The following is a 20,885-nucleotide window of genomic DNA, read 5'->3' on the forward strand; positions in this document are numbered from 1 at the left end:
GGCTCCATTAATAGCCAAACAACCCCATTTCCAAGCATTTCAACCCTGGAAAGAGATGATGGGACTAGATTCATGCTGTGCCTTGTACATGGCACACAACCCACTTGGATCAGGAGGACTGGGGAGAGAGAAAGTGTACAGAGAGTACGACTGACTGGTGCAGTTTTCATAACAATTACTAACAAACATAGTTTGCAGTAAGATGCAAATTCTTGTAAGCACAGGTGTCACTGAAACCTTTCTCCCCAAGACAGTTATCAGATCTTTTCTTTTGTTAGGACGTTCCCAAAACATTCTCCTTTTGAGACACCAACATCCATAGCAAGGGCTGAACACAGATTTCATCTTTAAAACAACTTCACCAGAAGTAACACCCAAGGTCAAAGAAGCCCCCACCACTGACCAGCTGTCATTCATTCTGGCATCTGAAGAACATTTACTTTCTGCCAAATACAAACCCCAGCTGAAAGAATTTATGGCTTAGAAGTCACTGTGTAAATACATATCTAGAAATTGTTATTTTACTCAATAGATGGGATACTATCAAAGAAGGATTACCAATTATTCATTTCTAAAAAGAAGCCACTTAAACAACTTAGAGGCAAACCCAAAACCACACATTTCAAACAAAAGAAGCAACAATATTAACTGGAAATACCACTCTGTCACATTTTTGTAGTCTTTTAGTGGGAAGAAAGAAAGAAGACAGACAATACAACAGGCCAATTATCCTGTCATTTTCAGATTCTTTCATGTAAATTTGTCAAGTGGAGTATACAGATTAAATGCAAGAAGATTTTCCTACTTACTTTTCAGACACAAAGAAGAGTTTGCCTGTCTGAAAGCTCATCATCTTGCCCATTAGTCCTTAGTTTTAATTTCTGTTATCTGCTAAAATCATCATGGCTGCATTGACAACATGAGTAACTCAATTTAAGATAATACTCAATAGGTTGAAACTTCCAGATATAAGACAATTATAGTAATGTAATTTTATTAATAGAAACACACATTCAATAACTCATATATATAAAGAAAAACCTTTATTGCCAATTAACATTTAACACAGATTGTAAATCAAAACAAACCTTAACGGTGACTTACCAGGAAGCCTGTTCATGTTGACTCCTTGAGCAGAAAGTCCAATTCCCATGTACCTTCAAAAAAAAACCAAACAAAATATCAGTCAAGCAAAAGAATGGTCACGACACAAGATTCCCTGCAACAGAAATATAGCACCAAAATAAACCCAACCCACACACAAATTATTTAAGAATGACAAAATTACTAAAGATTTTCCATTACTCATATCTTTTACTGAATCCAAGATAAAATGTCAGTCTCCTTTAGTAACTGACAGCTTTCCAATGTACAACTACAGATACTCTCTAGCTCTTAATTGATAGGAAAAGAACTAGACAACAATCAGCAATTTAACTTCCAATTGGGTATTTGTGAGATATTTTTACTCCTATATCAGAAAAAAACGTATTTATATAGGTGATGAACAAGACAGTAAAAATACACCTAAGTGCAGATATAGTACATGAGGACAGATGTCTGTCTAGCCTGATGTACTGTCTCCAAAAATAGCTGATAGTGGATGCAGAGGACAGAACACACAGATGTACTTTCCAAGAACACTCTTTCATTGCTCAGCATATATTTTACACAATCTCACTTTTTGAACCTTTGTAAGCCTTTTGAAAACACAACATCCCATAGCTCCCCATTCAATTCCTGTCCAAACTATTTTTCTTTGTACTTGCATTTTTAAAATTGGAAGAGAGATGAAAAGCATTTCCCTGACTACTTTCTTAAGGATTTTGAAGTCCTGATTCACACCCTACCCCCTAAAGGCGTCTTCTCAAGGCTGGTTAATCACAGTCTACTCAGCTGTTCTTATGGAAGCTCACCTCTCCCTCAGTGCTCCTGGTACAATTCCAGTTCTGTAACTTCTTTGAGAAGCAGGGAATAACCAGAGCCACCAGCACCACACAACACAAGGTGATTATTACAGATAACAGCATAACAATGTTCTCTCTTTTGGTTTCTATTCCTCCCCCTCCTGATCTCTATTATTCCATTTATGTTTTGACTGCAGATGAGAACTGAACTCACTTTTCCATGGAAATGGGACACAGCTTGACCCTGCACTCTAAGTGGTAGCTCAGAGAACATTTTTTGTATTAAGTTTGGATTGTTTATTCTGCCCTCATAAGAATCATTTTGCACCTATCCAACAGGGACAGTAAGGCAAAATCAGCCTTCACAAAGTCTCCTCTTCTTACTGCAATACTTACGCACATTCTCATTTTGTCTCTTCTGTTTCTGTTAATTTGCATGGTCTGTAATTTTCTTAATATCCTCTGGTAGCACAGCTCAGTTTTTTTTTTTCAATACACTCTCATATATTTAGGTTACTGAGCTTTGAAATTAACACTTGTTCTTGTAAAGGTAAGAATCCAAGTGGGTTACAGGCTTCCACTCTATCAGTTTTCTTCCTGTGGCTTCCTTGGCCACCAGCTCCATAAAACATTACAAAGGTATGAAAATATAATTTCAGAATTTTACCCCAAAGTTACATTTCTTCATGTTATGTGCATTACGTCCCCTGGAGAAACTGTTCCCTGTCCCTGACTTCGCCATCTCAGTTACTGTCACATGAAAATGGCAATAAGTGATTGTTTTTTGTTTACACTGAAATTTTAATTCTTAGAGATCTACAAGTTAGTCAAATCTTAGCCTATAATTTCCTTAACATCACAAAATAGAATTGTTTTGGTGGAAAAATACCTTTAAGATTGTTGAGTCCCACTATTGACCAAAACTGCCAAGCCCACCACTAAACCACATCCCAAAGTGCCACAGCTACATGTTTTAAATCCCTCCAGGGATAGTGATATCTCCACCACTTCCCTGGGCAGCCTCTTCCAGTGCTTGACAAACCTCTCCATGAAGAAATTTTTCCTGATATCCAACCTAAACCTCCCTGGTGCAACCTCTGGCCATGTCCTCTTGTGCCATTATTCATTACCTGGGAGGAGAGACCACTTTTGCAAACATGGCCAACTCTCTTGTACACCCCACGTTTTGGTAGCATGACCTTCTGGATTTCAAATCCTTGAAACACAGTTTTACAGTGCTTTAAAATAAGTCAATCACTTATTTAAAAAATATGCTCTGTTTCTGAAGTGCACTAGCTCCCAGAGGATCCAGACCCTTCCTTTGCTCAGGAAGAGCAAAGAGGCAGCAAACTCTCAGCTGGCAGTGCACAGAGCAGGATATTGACCCTGCTGAGAAAACAGACCTCCCCGAGCCACACACATACACAAGTCCTGATGTGATCATACCAGCTAAACCCAGCTCTCTTCCTAGTGGTCAAGGAGATAAGATCATCCAGGAAAGACTGGTTGCTGATGTGCGCCACAGCCCTGAACTCACACACTGCACAGGCTGTGGTGACTGCCCGGCACATCAGCCCTAAGCCCTGCGTGTTCACCTCAAGAAAAGCAACAAGGAAGGTTCTGCTCTGATGTAGAGATCTCAAAGATGGAAGAGACTTTAGAGGAAGCACTATGTGATCTCATTCCTCTGGATCCCTTGGGGGAGAAAAAAACCCCATAGACACACTTCTCTGTAATCAAGACTTTTTAAATGTCACACACCACAGCCCCTTGCTCAGCTATTTCATTCTTTAGAACTCTTGAATGCATAACCCCAACGATCTGTTCCTGTGTTTTACGGGTTGTTGTATTAATCCTTCAACAGGAACCAGATTATCATTTAAAAACAAAGATTGGCATGTGTTTTGTCGACAAATGACATTGTTGCTGTATTAACTCTTTTACTTCAGAATGATAATCTTTTAAAAGCAAAATACTGGCATTTGTGAGCCTCTAAACATTCTTATGTTTTCAGAGTTCTTCATAAAAAGAGCTCCAGCATTATCTCTTGGTTTTAGACACTCCAGCTTGCTTCCCATCCCTGATGTGTTGGGAAGGAAAAACATTCCTTTAAAATTTCAGAGCTTTAGCCAGACGTACCTCAACTCATTTTGGTCAACCTTATTGTTTTTTTTTAAGCTTAAAAGTTTGTTCTTTCAATTTTTCTCATTGAATAAAATTTAAACTTTTGGGGTGTGTTATCCCTATTGCCTCCCATCCCTGTGTCTAATTCTGTCAACTGTCTGATCCTCCAATAAAATGTCTTTGTAAAGAGTCTCTGTACCATCTCAAAGTATTTACCCTTCTAATTTTATTAGCTATTCTTGAACAAACTTCCATTTATAAGGTTTTTTTCCTTGCTTTTTTGTTGTTGGGTTCTGAGGTTTTTGAATAAATACTGAAGTGGCAGGGTCTGGGGGCCTTTTATAGCACTTCTCAAAGGATTCCAAACATGAGTGATTATGGCCAGTGCTGCAGAGCAACTTCTAAACACACCTTTGCTGTAAATACTTGCTGCACTGCTCAGAGCACGAGTCAGAAGTTACATCCTCATGAGCTCCCTGACTCATGAGAGCCTCTCCAAAGCGGGCATTTATGGCATCTAAAAATTCAGCCTCACAGCGTCATCTGACATATGTGCATCCGTAATAAATTGAATTTGGGATATTTTTACAGCCTTCCAGGCACAATATGGAAGACATTCCCCTATATCTGCAGGGACTACTCCAGCTCTTCCCTGTCACCTAATCTTAGTGCACTGGTAGATAAGAGAGTCCTTGTTCAGTTTCTGTATTTCTACTGAGTCTGGACTCTTCTGTGCACAGAGATTTCCTTACTACATGGTGGGTTTTGCCATGTGTTTTTTTCCAACTACGTGTGCAAGCAGCCAGGATCCCAGTCCACAGCTGCAACTGCACTCAGCTCTATAGAGCAATGACAAGTGCCACCTCTGCCAGCAGTTCAAGCCTGAGGGGAGCTGTGATTCAAAGTACCCAATTGCTTCAACTCAATGTAAAAGCACCATCTAAGCCTGAAGCAATAACACCAGAGAGCTCATCCTGACACTGGCAGGTCTGGAACACTTAGCAAAGACCTGTCCAGGAGCAGATTATTCTGCTTTTCTGGCAGAACCATCCCCACCAACCTCACCAGGTCACATCACCAAGTTCCAGACCTCCCAAACTTGTTGGCTGTGAGAAATTTTGTTCAAAGAGCAGGATGTGCCTCTTGGCATAGGGGATGTTTCTTATGTCCTGATCTATTTGCCTCAGCTGGAGGTAAAACACTGTAGAACTGCGGCCACTTTGTCATGTGGAGGTGTCAGATTCCTTCCTTTCAGTATCACACAGCACAGCTCTGCTGGCACAGGGCCACGGGCCAACTCCATCCCTCCTTATTGCCTGAGGGTGCTTGTCTGCTCCTCGGCCTCGACATCTGCTGCTGTTGACATGAGCAGACCTAGAACTGAACAAAGAGGACACCTCTGCAGAGAAGCCTTGGCACAGCTTCTCTGCAATTCCAGCTGCAGCACTTCCATGGATGCCCTTTGTCCCCATCCCTTGCTGGGTCTCGGCACTGTATTGCACCATAAGGGTGGCAACACCAAGGAAAACATTGGAAATTAGAGGAAATAACCTAATTGTCAAACTCAGATAAAATAGGTCATCACCCACTTCGGCTTATCCTGCTTAACTTCATTATTTTTTATGCATATTCATCCCCCCTCTTTTGTGTACAACAGCAAATCTGATGCATATAACCAAAGAAAAACTTATACAACAGTATCTTTCCATTTTCAGACAACATAGCTTTAAATTGAGATTGGAAGCTTGTATTTTTATAAAAATCAAGGACTACAACTCCACAAATTCTAAATTTAAGATTACACTTTAATCTAGATACACAACACTATGGAAATATGTTGCTAAAAAAAACAAAGGAACATGACCACAAACCTTCCTGGTTCACAGTTTTTTGCTCTTCAACTTCTGCTCCCATTTAAAGCTCAAGACAAACTTTAAAAATAAGACCATAATGGCTGTAGAACTGTAGACAGAATTTGCAGACAACCTAAAATAAAAACAGACTCCCTCACCATGCTCAGTTTCAAATCCACAGCCCACAGCTTATATCCAGAACTTCAAATTGTCACAGACTTGACTGCTGGGTTTTGTTTTAGAAAGTGCAACTTTGCTTTTCCCATCTACAATCAATTTATGTAATTACATCCAGAAGTAATGGATGAAATAAGCTTTAAGATCAATAAAGCCCCAGAGGGAAAAAATCACCCTATTCTCTTGAAAATTGGGAGGGGGAAAAAAAATTAATCTTCAACTCCACCACCCCCAAAAGCACCAGATGCTTTCTGAACTTCTTGGTGCAGAACAGCTTCTCACTTCCTCGATTCCAAATGTTCCAAATCAGTTTTGTGTATGCAACAAATGCAGTACTAGTTAAACAGTAATTGTGGGCATCATCAAGAGCAAACTACTGCCTTTTTTTTTTTTTTTTAATAATGAATCCATTTTGATATTCAATGTCATTCAACATAAATCTCTACAGCCTGCCTGTATCACCCCTGGTTTTGGACCATAATGGTGTGGACGGACTCTCTGTGGGGTATCCCTTTACTGGAGCTCCTTTTTGAGAGGTTCAAAGAGCCTCCTAAAAAAAAAAAAAAAAAAAAGGGGGGGGGGATGCACAGGAATGTCAGCACCCAGTCTCAAACTGAGAAAAACATAATTTTGGGGGTAATAACACATTTATATCCATTATCCATCGTAGGTAAGATGCAAAGCTAAGCAGAAGTGAGCTCCTAAAACCATCTCCTCAGCAGTGAACACTGAATACTTGGAACTGCCCCCCACACCTAATCTGAAGCCTCAAAAATGCTGCATCAGTAGACCAATTCCAAATAGAGCAGACTGACAAAAATAAACACAGACACATGCTGGTGATTCAGTCAGAACAGTCTTGTTTCCACTCACCAGCAGCCTCGGCAGTTACCATAGCACCAAATTTTTCCAGACTCCTACTTCACCTCAGCCCTGCCCAGTACTAGTTGCTTCAGAAAATGTGACTGAATCAGCCACACTTTGCACCAGCCACATCAGCTCTGCCTGTTTTATCCACACCCTGCCTCTCCCTGGCCACAGCAGAAGGATGAAGGACCTTGGTAAAAAGGTCTCATGTCAAAGATGCTGGCTCCACACACAACCAGCAGGATTCCCAGGATTCTTCCCTCTAGCTCTTACAGCATTATAACTGTGCTAAGATTAAGCTCAAAGACACAAAGCTTTTTGGGTCCTTTCCCAGTTCCCAAGTACTTCAGCAGTAAACACCAACATGTAGCTCTGCTCCAGCACAGTGACATCTGAACAAGACAGTATTCACTCCTGGCTCCTAAGACAACTTGGGTGGTGGACTCTGCAGTGCAGATGTTTTCAAAGCTGCATTTTAGAGCTGTAAATTTTTTTTAAAAATGTATTTTTTGTTTCTGTCAGTAAAAGACTTTCCCTTGGAAAAGAGATGGAAAACCAAAATCCTGCCTGCACTTCTGAATTAAAGATATTAAAGATCTCAAATGCACTGACTCAGTCAGGAAGAATTATATATTGTCACTGGGCAGAAATTATCTGTAAAACAAAGGGAAAAGTTATTTCACAGGAGTGACAACATTTGACTGACCTAAACTGACACAAAGAGATCTCTCAGTGAGGCTGTTCTAAGCATTACAGTGTCATAGAAGTAGAGGAGACACTGATGCCTGTGTTAGTCCCAGAAGGGGAATCCACCCATATGAGAAGCAATTCCTTGAGTCAAAAGATGTTTCTCCAGAACAAATATGATACTCACAGAAACTGCCAAAAAGTCAACGTAAGAAAAGTTTTTTGTGTAGTTTAAAGCTACTTTGTATGAGCAAACCCACAAAAATCTTTGTGAACCCAGCAGAAAAATTTCAGAACAGATCTGCCCCTTGACAGCAAGTGGCTAATGCTGAAATTCCGGGATTTGCATCTGTTTGGCTTTTCCAGTGCAGGACTGAAGAACCCATTAAGAAGAACAGAGGAGAACACAGCAATGGAACTCATGTAGACCTGCACTACATTCTTCAATTTCAAGAATCCCAGGAGCAAAGAACACCTCCATGGAAAGCACTCAGCACTTGAGAAGCACTGCTATGTGCAAAATAAAGGCAGGGCAGAAAGAGGGAAAAAGCAATTAGCCCATGGGCCTCACTGAGACAAGCAGTATACTTTAAACAAAAGGAGGTATTTCTTCACCTAAAAAGCTGCATGACTTTCTCCAATAAACTTGGACTGGGTACTCATCTCTAACACTAGCTGACAATTAGCAAAGCAGATTTATTAAGGCTCTGCCAGGAGAAGAAAGACAGTATACATAATAAACAGAGGTCTCCCCTGTATTTATTGTTTAACCTGTTGAAAGGTACCAAGTCAGGATGGTGAAACAATCCCTGCCACTCTTCTTTCAAGTGGCTGTGAGGTTCACCCAGATGGCAGACAAAATTCAACCCATCTGAAAGCTGGGGAAACAAAGGGGAGAAAAATACACTGGTATAGCATTGGCTGGGTAATGGCCACGAGCCCAGAACTCTTCCTTCCAGAGCCAGTCCCACCCTGGCATACTACAGGAGGCTGGAACGAGACTGCCAAGGATGCCAACAGGCACCAAGGTCCAAACATGAAAGAGTTAAGACCAGAGAGGTTAAATAATTTGTTTTGAAGGCCATGACTTCCAGTAAAGCAGTCACTCCCTGCTCAGTTGTGAACCAACATGAACACAACACGCAGCAGAAATTCCTGGGATTGACATTACGTGGCTCAGCCAAAGCCAAGCAATTCCACTGAGCCACGGGTTAAACAAGGGATGTTCCACTCTTCCAGAAGTTTGTGATTCAAAGGCTTCCTGTATCCTGCAGTTTTTTCTAATAACCACACTTATGTGGTAGGAATCCTGTCCTCCTAGCTATCGTGCACCCCACTCTTTCAATACGCTCAGTCAAATCTAAAATAAACTAACTAAATTATTACGTCAGAGGTGAAAATACACCACACTGGTGGCATTTCAGAGACTTTCACAGTCTCCTGTGCAAAGCTCTGAACTATCATTCTTGTCTGAGGTGGGTCCTGACTTCATGCCAGGATTAAAGAGTGGCTAGAAATGATAACCCTTATCAACTCACCACTTGAAACCACATTGTCGCAGTTGTGGTGGGGGAAGGGGAACATTGTTTTAAGGCAGTGAAAAAACAAGTTACATCTGTTTAAAAAAATTACCTAAGGCATGTAAAATACTGGATTCCAACAGTCTCTGATTCCTCAGTCTAACAACAAATATTTTGGAACTACTTCATAATGGAATATAATCTCTAGAGTGGAAGTGGTTCTGGTTTTATTTGTGCATATTGTGCTGTTCTGTGATGGTGCTTCAGAAACAGCACTGATGGGCTCCAGGAAGAATCCCAATTCCCCAGGGAGAGGTCAGTAAAGACAATGCAAGGCTGAAAAGAAAGGGATAAAGGGAAGAAAATAAAATTTTAATAGCTCATTAAAAACAACTACAAGTATCCTGAGGCAAGGAGGAGTCCACTGTACATCAGCATTTAGAAAGGCAGAGACTCCTTAAAAGCTTGTGGAAGGGAAGGTGAGCGAGCAGGACTAAACTGAGAGGCAGCAATCTGGTAACATAACACATCTTCTCAGGGTGGTTATGAGTAATTAGTGACAAAATGACAGAGGAAGAATGAAAAGCTATTTTTGACAGACCAAGGTATCATATTCCCAGCTCCCTTCCAATTTTAGGATCACGTTCAACTGGTATCTGCCAGCTGTAAGAAGGGCCAAACCCGTCGCTTGTCTGTGCTACCTTCAGGAAAGGAAGACTGATGATGTAGATTAACAGTGTTTGTAGGAACACTGAAAGTTGGAAAATACACAGATGCAGACTTGACCTGAGCATCGTTTAAGAAAGAAAAGACACAATACGAGCACCACCAGGGTAAAATCACCACTAAAGTCTGTCAAGAATAACCAGTTTCTCCATCTGCTACCCCAAGCATCACCACATCCAACAGAACCCCAAACCCTGTGGTCAAATGCAAATGTAGCTGAAGCAAAGTTGTCCCACCAATATATTATTTTTATTCACTCTTGGCAGCTGACTCATTCTCCAAGTCAGCTGATGCCCAACAAAGTTCACACACAAACTATCTCAGTGGCAAATGGTGCCTGAAGTCTGGGAACAGCACAAAGCATTACTGATACTCATTCTCTGATTATTTATTCTGGTTACACCCAACTGAATAAGTAGGATTTTTGTTCAGGTTGTCCTGCTGATTAACAAACCTCACTTCCAAATGCACTGCTCATAGGCACTGAAAATATATCAGGGAAGTTAAACAGGTTTCCACGACTGAATGGTCTTAAGATTGTTTGATTACCAGTCTAAGCAACAGAACTTTTTTCTGCCATGAACAAAGCCCAGAAAACTGTAAATAAAGATGCTAAGGGTTATCACAAATGTCTAACAAAAAGGCATCCAAAAGAGGGCAAGTCATTTAAAGACTATTTCATTCTGGTGACTAATCTTGCATTTCAGACCATCATTACAGACACTCAGATTGAAAATGCACCTTGAGCCCCTGTTTTTCCCTCTGAAAAACAGAAGGAACAATATAAATGCAATACCCAAATCAGAAGAAAACACTCCACCACCAGCTAGCTGTCTCTTAAGGGGTATTCTCACATCCTTATAGGCTAATTTCCTCTGGTTTAGGCTTGGATGGTAACAACTCTTATGAAAGAAGGATTTACCTGCTAAGAATTAAGGAAATTACAGAAAGAAGTAGCTGTAATATTTACATAAGATCCGGAGGAGGGATAAATTATGTGGAAAATATCTCAGAGAAAAAGTAACACCTGAAGTTTTGAGAGATGTCCTGGTGAAATAAGAACATTAAATTTCTCTTTAACTAGCAGCAGAGTCAGAGCACTGGGAAAGCACCACACGCTGAACTCACAGATCTTCACACACTGACATCTCCACAACAAGGGACAAAGGCTTCATGTGCACCAGAGCATCAGTACAAAGAACTTGTAAACAAGCAGGCAGATATTGTAGTGTGGAAACAGAGATCCAGTCTTATATCACAAGTACAATGTAAATCCCATTGCTAGAAAAGCAACTTAAAAAATGAATCTGGCCACAGAGTCGATATAACACAATTAACACAATTCAGCTTCAGTGGACAGCTGAAGAAAAAGAGTCAAAGCTTCACAGTGCATGATAAATTCTTCAGCAGTTCATCATTTCAAGGCTTCTCGAGTGAAAGAAAAAGGTTTTCCCTATATAAAAGTTATCCAGCTTACAAAATCTAATTATTAAACAGAATTCCTTAGATCTGCAAGCTCAGAATATGTAAATAATTAGTTCCCACTATTCTGTGATTTAACTGCAAACATATTCTGAAGAACTGAGCACAGTAATGTTTTACATGTATTCTAAAGATGTTGATTTTGCTGGAGTTTGCTTTAGTCACATTTTTTACCTTTTCTATAACAGATTCTCAGAAATAGAAGAAGGAGGGGAAAAAATAACCAAACAAAAGTAACCCCTTCCTGAAATTTTTCTTCTTTACTGTGCAAAATTTCATAAGAAGCTGAACAAAAAAAACCCCAACAACAACAAAAACAATTATCACAGTCTGAAATCTAGGAAATCTCAGACCTCAGACATACCTAAATCCACACATTACAAATGGAAAAGTCACATATCACCATCACTGCTTCCATTTCATTGCCTTATTTCACAAAATATTTTAATGATAAATTGATACTTGACTATTACAATGGATGGCCCATGATACTGCTATAAAACACTCAGTTTAAATTTCCACTTCACTGATAAAAAAGAAAGGAATTTAAAAAGCTATCAAACCAGATATTCCAACCTCTTAACTCCTTTACACTGAAAATTACACTGCTCTCAATATTGCTCCCTTTTAGAAGAGTGTAGCAATACAATGACAAAGAAATAACAACTTGTATGAGGTGTCATCAATTGACATGAAACTTCTGCAGAAAATGAGTCTCTGCATCTGAGAACACCAAGGCACAGTTGGTAGCTGAGCAAGAAGGACTTGCTTGGGCAATCTGCAAATGGGAACAAGGCAGAAACTGTTTATGGAATCTACTTGGGGGCTTTATTAATGTGTTGGGTTGTTGGGTTGCTTAAGTGAGTGTCTGCAGAACAGCATAAATTCAAACAAGCAGACCTGCCTGCAATCAGAACCACCCCCCTCTCTGTGCTAGTTTTGGATTCTTGGAAACCAGGAAGAAAAAAAATAAAAAGGGGGGGGGGGGGGAGAAGAAATCAATTATTTACAGGCTTACCAGTGACAAATCAGGGATCACGCAAGAAATCCTCAGTTCCTATAGAATACCCCTACCCTTCCCTACAGCCACATCCAGCCAGGCAGGGCACCCCAAGGTGTCTGAGCATAAGCAGCCAATGCTGCCACAGCTCTCCATGGACAGGCCTCTGTCAGCATCTGGAACCCATTAGAGAACACGAGCAAAAGGCTTTTCACAGAGTCATCACACTCACCATATGCTGAGGAGAAATGGAAAGTTGGCAAGGAGAAACATAAGCAAGGAAAAGGGGCAGATGATTTGTTACTAATGTACAGACTGCAACCAACCAACACATCTGACCTTTATTTTTCTTTTTCAGTCAGAGAGAAACTAAGCTATTTTTAAGTCTGGCTTATGGTGCACTTGTGTATGAAAGCTAAAGGAGGATTTTAAATAAGCTACGGTATGGACTAAGCTCGATTAGCTCTTCAGCCACTCTCCTCAAAGAATTCATTTCTCCCTCTCCCAGAAAACTGTCCTCAACATAAGCTAGCGCTGAACAACACCTCTGGACAACAGGCTGCACAGCCCAAAGCAACTGTGGAATGGTGCTGGAAGAAGGATACCAGCATTCCCTGTGGCTTATGTCTTTCCAGCTTCCCTCTCCTGCCTTTCTGGGTCTCCACCTCACGCAAAAGTCACTGTTTCAAGAACTGATCCAGCAAAAAAAAAAAGACTGTGAGCACAATCGAGCTCATGACATAGTCTCTAGTGCTGGCACACAAAAACACATCATGGCAGAAAGAAAAACCATACTGACATGCTTCCTGGGATGCTCAAACTCCTCATGAAACCACTGGGCTGCCCTGGTATAGAGGGCTGGGCCCCCGGCACCTCCTCTGCCCACAGAGCACAGCTGCTGTATTTGCACAGAATCACTGTGGGCAGGCAGTGGCTCTGTCCCCACTGGAGAGCTCAGGATGCCAGCACACCAAAGTATCTGTGAGTAAGCAGCAGTCCAAGACCAAATCATTCCCAGAAAAGACAGCATAGGCAATCCACAGGCTGCTGGGCTGTCTGTTCCAGGAGCAGCTCAGAAATGGAGAGGAGGCAGCAGGACAGGTGACTTTTGCCAGAATGCAGAACCCATGCATCATCAGGGCTGGCCTCTGGAATGTCCTCCCCAGTCACACTCCACCACAACCCAGCACGTGGCTGGGGGAGGTAAAACCAGTCAAGAAACCAAACTGGTGGTCAGGAACACGCATTGTCACCTACAGACAGCTCACCTTGCCCCAGCATAAAGAGGACAACAAAGATGACTTGTCCTTGTGAGTCACAACAGCCTCTACGCTGTGGGTTGGCTGCCCTACCCTGATGAGTCTCTCTCTGTTCCTGTTTACCAAGCAGAGATCATGCAGTGGAGAAACAGAGGCTGTGAGATGTGCTGACAAATCACCACCAAACAGAACCACGTACCGGAGGGAGAGAGGACAAGAGTTCAGTGCTTCAAATACAGCTAAGGTTGAACTGTTACAAACAGCACCGGGATAAAAGCCTGAGTTATTTGTGGCAGCTCAGGAACAGAGGAGTCACAGACATTTCTGCCAATCTGCTCATCTGAGGAATGCTGGAAGCAAGCCATCCACAGATTCATGGAGAGGTTTGGACAGGAAGGGACCTTGGGACATTCTTTCTTCATCCTTCTGCCCAAAGCATACATAACTCTGAAACTTCTACTGACTGAGGGCTCCCCCAGGCAAATTTGATGAGGGAGATGCCAGTGCCTCTCCAGGCATCCTGTTTGGGTGCACAACCATTTTCACAAAGGAAAATTCTTTCTTATGTCCAGCTGGCATTTCCCTTGCCACAACTTGTGACCCACTGCCTCTTGTCCTTTTGTTCCAGTTGACAACACTCAGGAGACAAGCACACAATGGCTCAGGAATTAACTACCAGCAAGTCTTAAAACAAAGCTGTTCAACAACTCTTTGAATGGAAATGAGGGTTGCTGCAATCCTATCCTTTCGTCTCCCAAATCAGGCCATCCCTTTATTGACTGGCCTTCAATTAATAAAGGGAACCCTGAAATGTAGTCCTCAATTTAAAGAGAAAAAAAAAAAAAAAAAAAAAAAGGAACAATTTCTGACAGTGACGTCAATAGATGAAATCATCATCCATTATTTTCTGGCCAGTTTTCAGCTCACCATAGCACGGGGTAGCAGTTTGTCTGCATGAGGGAAGGAGTTGAAACACACAGCAAATGCAAGGGCAGAATCCCACAGCCCTGACATGTATCATCCTAAAGTGCTGTGGAACCACTCCCCGTGTGCCCAGCACAGACAAGGAGGTGACAAGAGGGCTGGGACTACAGACTGCAAACTAATTTCTACTCTGCTCTCCGAGGATAAGAACTATCTCCCCCCTCAAGAAGTAGCAACAGATCAACCCACTGACAGATCTGATTTGTTTCATGTTACCTAGAAACCTTGTAAAGGCAATTTTTCAGTGATATCCTGGCAGCCTCCCCTCTCCCAGAAAAAAAACCAAAACTGCACAAAAAAACCACCAAGCAAATAAACATGACCTCTTATCAATTAAGACTAAATGCACCATGATAAAAAATAGCCACCATTCAACTAAAAGTAAGTTTGAATCATGCTTGTCCCTCTCAAAAGATTGTGGTTTTATCTCATGAGCAGTGAGGATACAAAGCTAAGAAAAGCTTCTTACATACACCAAATGGACTTTTTGGATGCTGTACTTGCTTTGAAATATCCACCAATAAATGATTTTACCAACGCTGAGGCAGGAAAGTCCAGGGATGGCAAAGGCAGAGTTTTCATAAATCATTCTGTTTGCATCTTTAACAAATGCACCTTTCTGGGGCAGGTGCATTAAGGCACAGGGGAGATGAGGCAGTGCAAAAGAGAAGTTTTTCTACCAGCTGCTGCAGGGCAAAGCAACTTGTGTCCCTGCTGCTGCAGCCCCTCCCTCCCTCTTCCCCTGTGCTGGCTTTGGGGTGAGCACAGGAGTTCTCAGTCTGGAAAATGGGGAGGCAAGGATGTGTGTTTTGACTCCTAGGATAAGATATGGTGGGAGAAAACAGGAGAGAACCAGAACATACTGGTTTTAAATCCCCTTAGTCCAATGAAAAACACAGAAGTTAAAAAGGTGGTTCTGACACCTGAGTCATCTCCATAGCTCAAGTTTCTCTCCCACAGTGACATCACCAATCCAAAATGGCACTGCCTGAAGCCCCGCATCAGAGCATGTCACACATAAGCAAAATCCCTTGGCAGGCTGCAAAAAAGCATCCTGTGAGCTTTGGGATTCTTACTTTTCCATTATGACACACTGGGAGCTTCTATTCCATTTCTTATCTAAAACCTTACATTCTGTTGTTTATTAGCAAGTGTCAGTATCTAACCAGAGTGCAGAGCCCTAAACTAACAATGCTGAGCACAGAAAGACAACAGCTTTGAGCAAAATCAGACTCCTCAACACTTCCTGAAATTCACTTCACCAAAGCCTTTCTTGAGTAAGTCTTGTTTCGAAACCAAATCACTCACATTTTAAACCTAAATGTGAAATGCCATCACAAACTCCAGAAGGAGAGACAGAAGGGAATAACTTCACATCCTTACCTCACTACCTCATACAGAAGTCAACCAACCAGCTCTAGGGCAGAGGATGAAATACCCATTCTGAAAATGAGCTCAGAAGGATTCCTCTTCCTCTCCCCTTACTAAAGTGTTGTTCCTAGGGACAGGCTTTGCCACTTACACTGCTTGAAAACTTCATTCCCTCAAATCCCTTCTTTAGATGTCTGGACCTTCAATCCTTTAAACTAAAGTCACCATGACGGAATAAACACCGGGGAGCCTCCTCAGAAGAGATCTCTGCTACAGCTCACTAGTACAACACGCTGACCCTCCAGCAGGAACAATTCAAACTATTAAAGGTGAGGTACACAAAAGCACCTTCTCAAGTGACAGCCAGGCAGCAGCTACAGTGGAAATTCACAACCACAAATCCCCAGCACCACCCTGTACGAGATAAAAAGTTGGATCTGTCTCTACCAGCAAAAGAAAAACAAGGCACAGGAATGGCTGAGACATCAGGGAGGCCTCAAAGCCTCACCACTGCCCTGACCTCAGATCAGAGCCATCAGCAGCTCCTGCTCAGGTTGCTGTGTTAACACACACGGTTCTGTCTCTTTGGTATTATTCCTGGAAAGTCACTGTAATTACAGAATACAATAAAAACAACAGATCATTAATACAGACAGCTCTGATCCTGGGAGACAGGCAGAAAATTCCATCATCTCCCTTTAAGATTGATCTAGACTGTAGTAAGGATTAAGTGCTGTTCAGTGACCTTTCGTAATGTGATTTCTTTGGAAAATTGTCTTGAAGCTCACTGCAAATTATTTCAGTTTTAGCAGTTACATAAACTAATCAAGGGAAGTGTTTCAAAACAGACAAGCAGTTAATAGCCAGGTCAGTGAAATGAAGGAATAAGGATGGTCTTTTCCCTACATTTAAAAGGAATTCAGCTCAGCATCCACCTTTGCAGATAACCTAGTAATTATCAAGAGCCTAAATGCAGCACAACCTGAAATCCTTCACAAGTCCCTTCACAAGTAGGCCACTTCTCAGTTCAATAATGACAGCAAAAAAATTCAACTGTAACAAGTTGTCACTTTCATTTGGTTTTCAGCAGGAACATCTGCTGCCCTTCCCCACAACCCTTAAACTGGTAAGAGTTCAAATGTCACACCTGAAGGACTGGATTAATTAATCACACCTAACCCCTCCTCCTGAGTGGCTTTCCCTTCCAGATTATATTCCTGCTATATTCATCCTTTAACAATGAACAATGCCAGGGCCACCCACACAGAGCAGACTGACACCTTCATAATGAGTAAAAATTAAATCCACACCAACAAGAGAACTCCAGACCTTGTTAGAAATGCCCCTTTATTGCCTTCCCCAGTGCTCCAGTACTCTTCACCACATCAACACCACTGCAGCAGTCCAAAACTAAGCTCAAGGTTCCTCCCTTCTGCTTCACTTCATTTCTGAGGCATCATAATTCCAGAAATCAGAGTCACCAGACCTTGCCAGCAGGAAGAAAACCTATTTTAATTCATATTGCAGTGGAGACCCTCTGTTTACTGAATTTTTTACCAGTGCCTATCTCCAAGAGCTCAGGACACAGTGCCTCTGCTTCCAGGGCATTCCACCTGATTGACATCCATTGACCAGGAGGACAAAACCTGCCCATGCTGTACCTGCCTGCTGCTCCCGGCAGCCACGGGACCTCGAACCCTTCTGGAAAGGAGGCCAGAGTCCAGCAGAGCTGCCAGACACACATCCCCAGCCACTGGGCTGCAGTGAGGCACTTACCCATCTCTACCTTTACTGACGATCTTCACTTCAAAGTAATAAATGCCACAGGCTGCAGGGATGGGGTGAGTGGCCCTGACCGAGGCAGCATCTTTGTGATTTTTACCGTGACCTAAGAAAGAACAGAAATGTGAGTACTGAGGGGATCTGGCCTCTCACACATCCTGATCTAAAACCTCACTATCTGAAGCCAGCAGGGATCTGTTTCTACACGGAGCCAGCCATTTAAAGCACACTTTCCAGAGAACCAGCATATACAACCCTGCACTACCACCAAGAACAATTCCTACAGCACAAGCATTTCAGTTCTCTCTTTGTTTTCACTATGAAGTTTTTGAGAAAGACTCTCAGTACCACCTCTCCCCCTCCCCACAGATAGAATTCGAAGACCAATGTACACAAACAGAAGACAAAAATGATTACACAAGAGGGGAATGACATCAGTGTTTACTAGCCAGGCAGGAAAAGGAATAATCAGTTCTCCGCTGGGTGGGTAGGGAGAACAGCTCCAATAGCGAGCAAGGAAAACATCACACTACAAGTCTGTGAGCAGCTATTCGGGGTAAACCCGAGAAGCCAAAGCCCCGGTTACGCAGCGTGTCGGGGCCATCCGACCCCTCGACTGGGTTTTAAGCAGGATGACAGAGTAAACAGCCGATCTGCCTGCACGGGGCCCGGGCGAGCGACACCGCACAGCGTTATATAAGGCCACACGCTCCGCCGGGAGAGCCCCCGGCTCCCCAGCGCCTCCGCCCCCGAGCCCGGGCAGCCCGGCCCGAGCAGCCCAGCCGGGGCCCCGGGCCAAGCGGGGGCTCCGCGACTGGAGCTCGGCGGCGCCCGTCCCCGCACCGCTCACGGAGCCCCTGCCCCGGGGCCGCCGGAGCCGCTGCCGGCTCAGCCCGCGCCCGGCGGGCCCCGCGGAGCGGCCGAGCCGAGGGCCACGCCGGGGCCGTCCCGCTCCGGGCCGAGGCCGAACCCGGCGCCGCCGCCCCAGCCCGGCACCTTTGTAGTGGACGCGCAGGTTGCCCTGCGAGAGGCCGATGTAGTTGTACTTGTCCTTGGGGCTCCAGGAGCGCGGCAGCGGCGTCTCGTCCTGGTTGACGGCGGGGTAGAGGCGGCGGAGGCGCCGGCTCAGCTCCTGTTCCTCGGGCGGCCCCGGCGGCGCCGCGTCCCCGCCGTGCGGGCTCCCCGCGCCTGCCTCCGCCATCTTGGACCCGCTTTGTGTCAGCGGGCGGGGAGCGAGGCCCGGCCGCGGCCGGCAGCCAATGGGCTGCGAGCGTGCCCACAATGGGTCCGCGCCGCCCGACGGGAAGCGCAGTCCTCGTCACTCCCGCCCGCTCGCCCCTGGCTCTCGCAGAGACTACAACTCCCGAGAGGCGGAGCACGCAAAGCCCCGTCCCCCCCCCAGACGCGCTGCGCGCTGGGAACCGTGTCCCCGTTCCGCTCCTTTCACATCAGCGCCGTCGGGTGTGAGACTCCAATCCCCAGCGTGCTCAGCGGCAGAGCGGAGCCCAAGGGCCGCCCAGCGCTTGCAGGCGGCCGCCGGCCGCCTCCGCTCCAGGGCCGGTTTCGGCCGCCGCGCGGCGCCCGCGCGTCAGGCGCTGCGTGGGCAGCTACGGCGGCGCGAGAGGGGGTCCTGAGGGCGTGGCCGTTGCCATGGCGACGGGTAAACGGAGCGCGCGCGCCATGGCGCGAGCGGTGCTGAGGGACGAACCGGGCGCAGCCACGGCGGCTCCGGCAAACCCCGGCAACGGCGACAACTGGCGGCTCCGGGCTGCGACGGCACGGGGGAGGGACCCCGGTAACTCACTGCTGCTCACAAAGGCTCCTCTGCTAGGTCCATATAGCTATACAGTTTTTGGTTGTATTTATATATGTATTTTTTTTTTTTTAATACAATTGTGCCTTGAGAGTACACTATAAAAACTGAACTCCTGCTATGAAGCCACAGCCAGCAGGAAGAAAAACAAGATCCTTGAGCAGACTTATAGTGTGAGTTCATTCTTCTGCATATGACACACATAATTGCATGTTTCCATTCTTTTTCCATGTCTCCATAGCAATAAACAGGCCCCTGTCATCATTCCAAAGCCATGATTGTCGGAGCAACTGAAGACCTACTTAAGGCAAGAGCTGTAGTCTCTTGCTCTGCAACTGAAGTTACAGGTCTGACACAAGGTTCTCTCGACAGAATCATCTCCCCTTCCTTGGGTATATAGTTATATATTTAGACTTGTTATATTTAGACTACATATGTAGTTATAATATATATATTTAAATATTCATACAAGCCAGTTTGATACAAGAAGTTACAACCTCTGAGACTCCAGACTGCCAAACAGGTATCAACTGTTTGGAATACATCCAGTCTAAGGAAAAGGCTCCAGTGAGTTGAAGAATTCCTGTGGAACATCCAAACCCAGTGTCAGCCCAACAGTGTGACAGACAGCAGAGGCAAAGCACTGTCCCCTCCCATTCCTCTGCTTGGAAGCTGCACCTTTTCATGAGAAAGTGAACTCTGACACACAATGGAGAAGGGAATCCCATCCATGCAGGACATGCAGACATTTACTACCCCCAGCAGAGCTTCTCAAAGGATCCTTTTCTTTCCAACACTTCAGTCACACTGTGTCAGCAAAAAATGCTCTTTGTTGTATTCATGGAATTACGTTTAAAAAAATCCTTCAAAAATGCCTGCCCTTTAGATTGGCAGTGCCTGCCGAAGAGATTTAAACTCCACTGGCCATTATGTCCTTTAGTGTTGTGCAAAACCTGTCTAACTTCCAGTTCCTGCTGTTAAGAGCTGGGTTGGATTTCCAGGAGTCCCTATGAATTGTGCCACTTGGCTGTAGTTTGAGGAAGCTGCACTGCACACACAGCATAACCCAGAGAGGAGGAGCCATACTTCCAGCAGGATTTAGGACAGCCTCAGGATGGGGAGAAACAACTTGTGTCACACTGACTCCCCTGAAGTTCAATACCCATCTCCATCCCTCTGAAACTGATACATGTGACAGGCATTATTCTTTCCCAGCTTCTGAACTGTTCTACAACGTCACACTCCTTGGCACCCTTTGCTGTGTCTGATCTCATTCCTAGTGTGGTTTAGGCTCCCTGGAAGCAGTGAAATCATACACAGAAGTTCTGTTTTG

The 20,885-nt window shown here is 44.0% G+C and overlaps 1 protein-coding gene across 3 annotated transcripts in view; it reads right to left on the reverse strand.

Annotated features, from left to right (window-relative positions):
* RANBP10 (RAN binding protein 10) overlaps positions 1–19,003 on the reverse strand; it is a 67,166-nt gene extending 48,163 nt beyond the window's left edge. Inside the window, exons 1-4 of one of the 3 annotated variants that reach the window (XM_066194559.1) lie at positions 18,736–18,996; positions 17,734–17,845; positions 1,917–1,958; positions 1,105–1,157 (exon numbers count right to left, since the gene is read on the reverse strand). In XM_066194559.1, coding sequence (XP_066050656.1) covers positions 1,105–1,157; positions 1,917–1,958; positions 17,734–17,845; positions 18,736–18,940 — 412 coding nt within the window. In that variant the 5' untranslated portion in view covers positions 18,941–18,996. Of the gene's footprint in view, positions 1–1,104; positions 1,158–1,916; positions 1,959–17,733; positions 17,846–18,735 lie in introns of all 3 variants that reach the window. The other 2 variants (XM_066194558.1, XM_066194560.1) reach the window with 2 other exon arrangements.
* Between the last annotated feature and the right edge of the window lie 1,882 nt (positions 19,004–20,885).

Source organism: Chamaea fasciata, unplaced genomic scaffold (assembly GCF_029207755.1).
Source record: "Chamaea fasciata isolate MVZ Bird 193981 ecotype frontalis unplaced genomic scaffold, bChaFas1.0.hap1 SCAF_12, whole genome shotgun sequence".
Classification (NCBI taxonomy): Eukaryota; Metazoa; Chordata; class Aves; order Passeriformes; family Sylviidae; genus Chamaea; species Chamaea fasciata.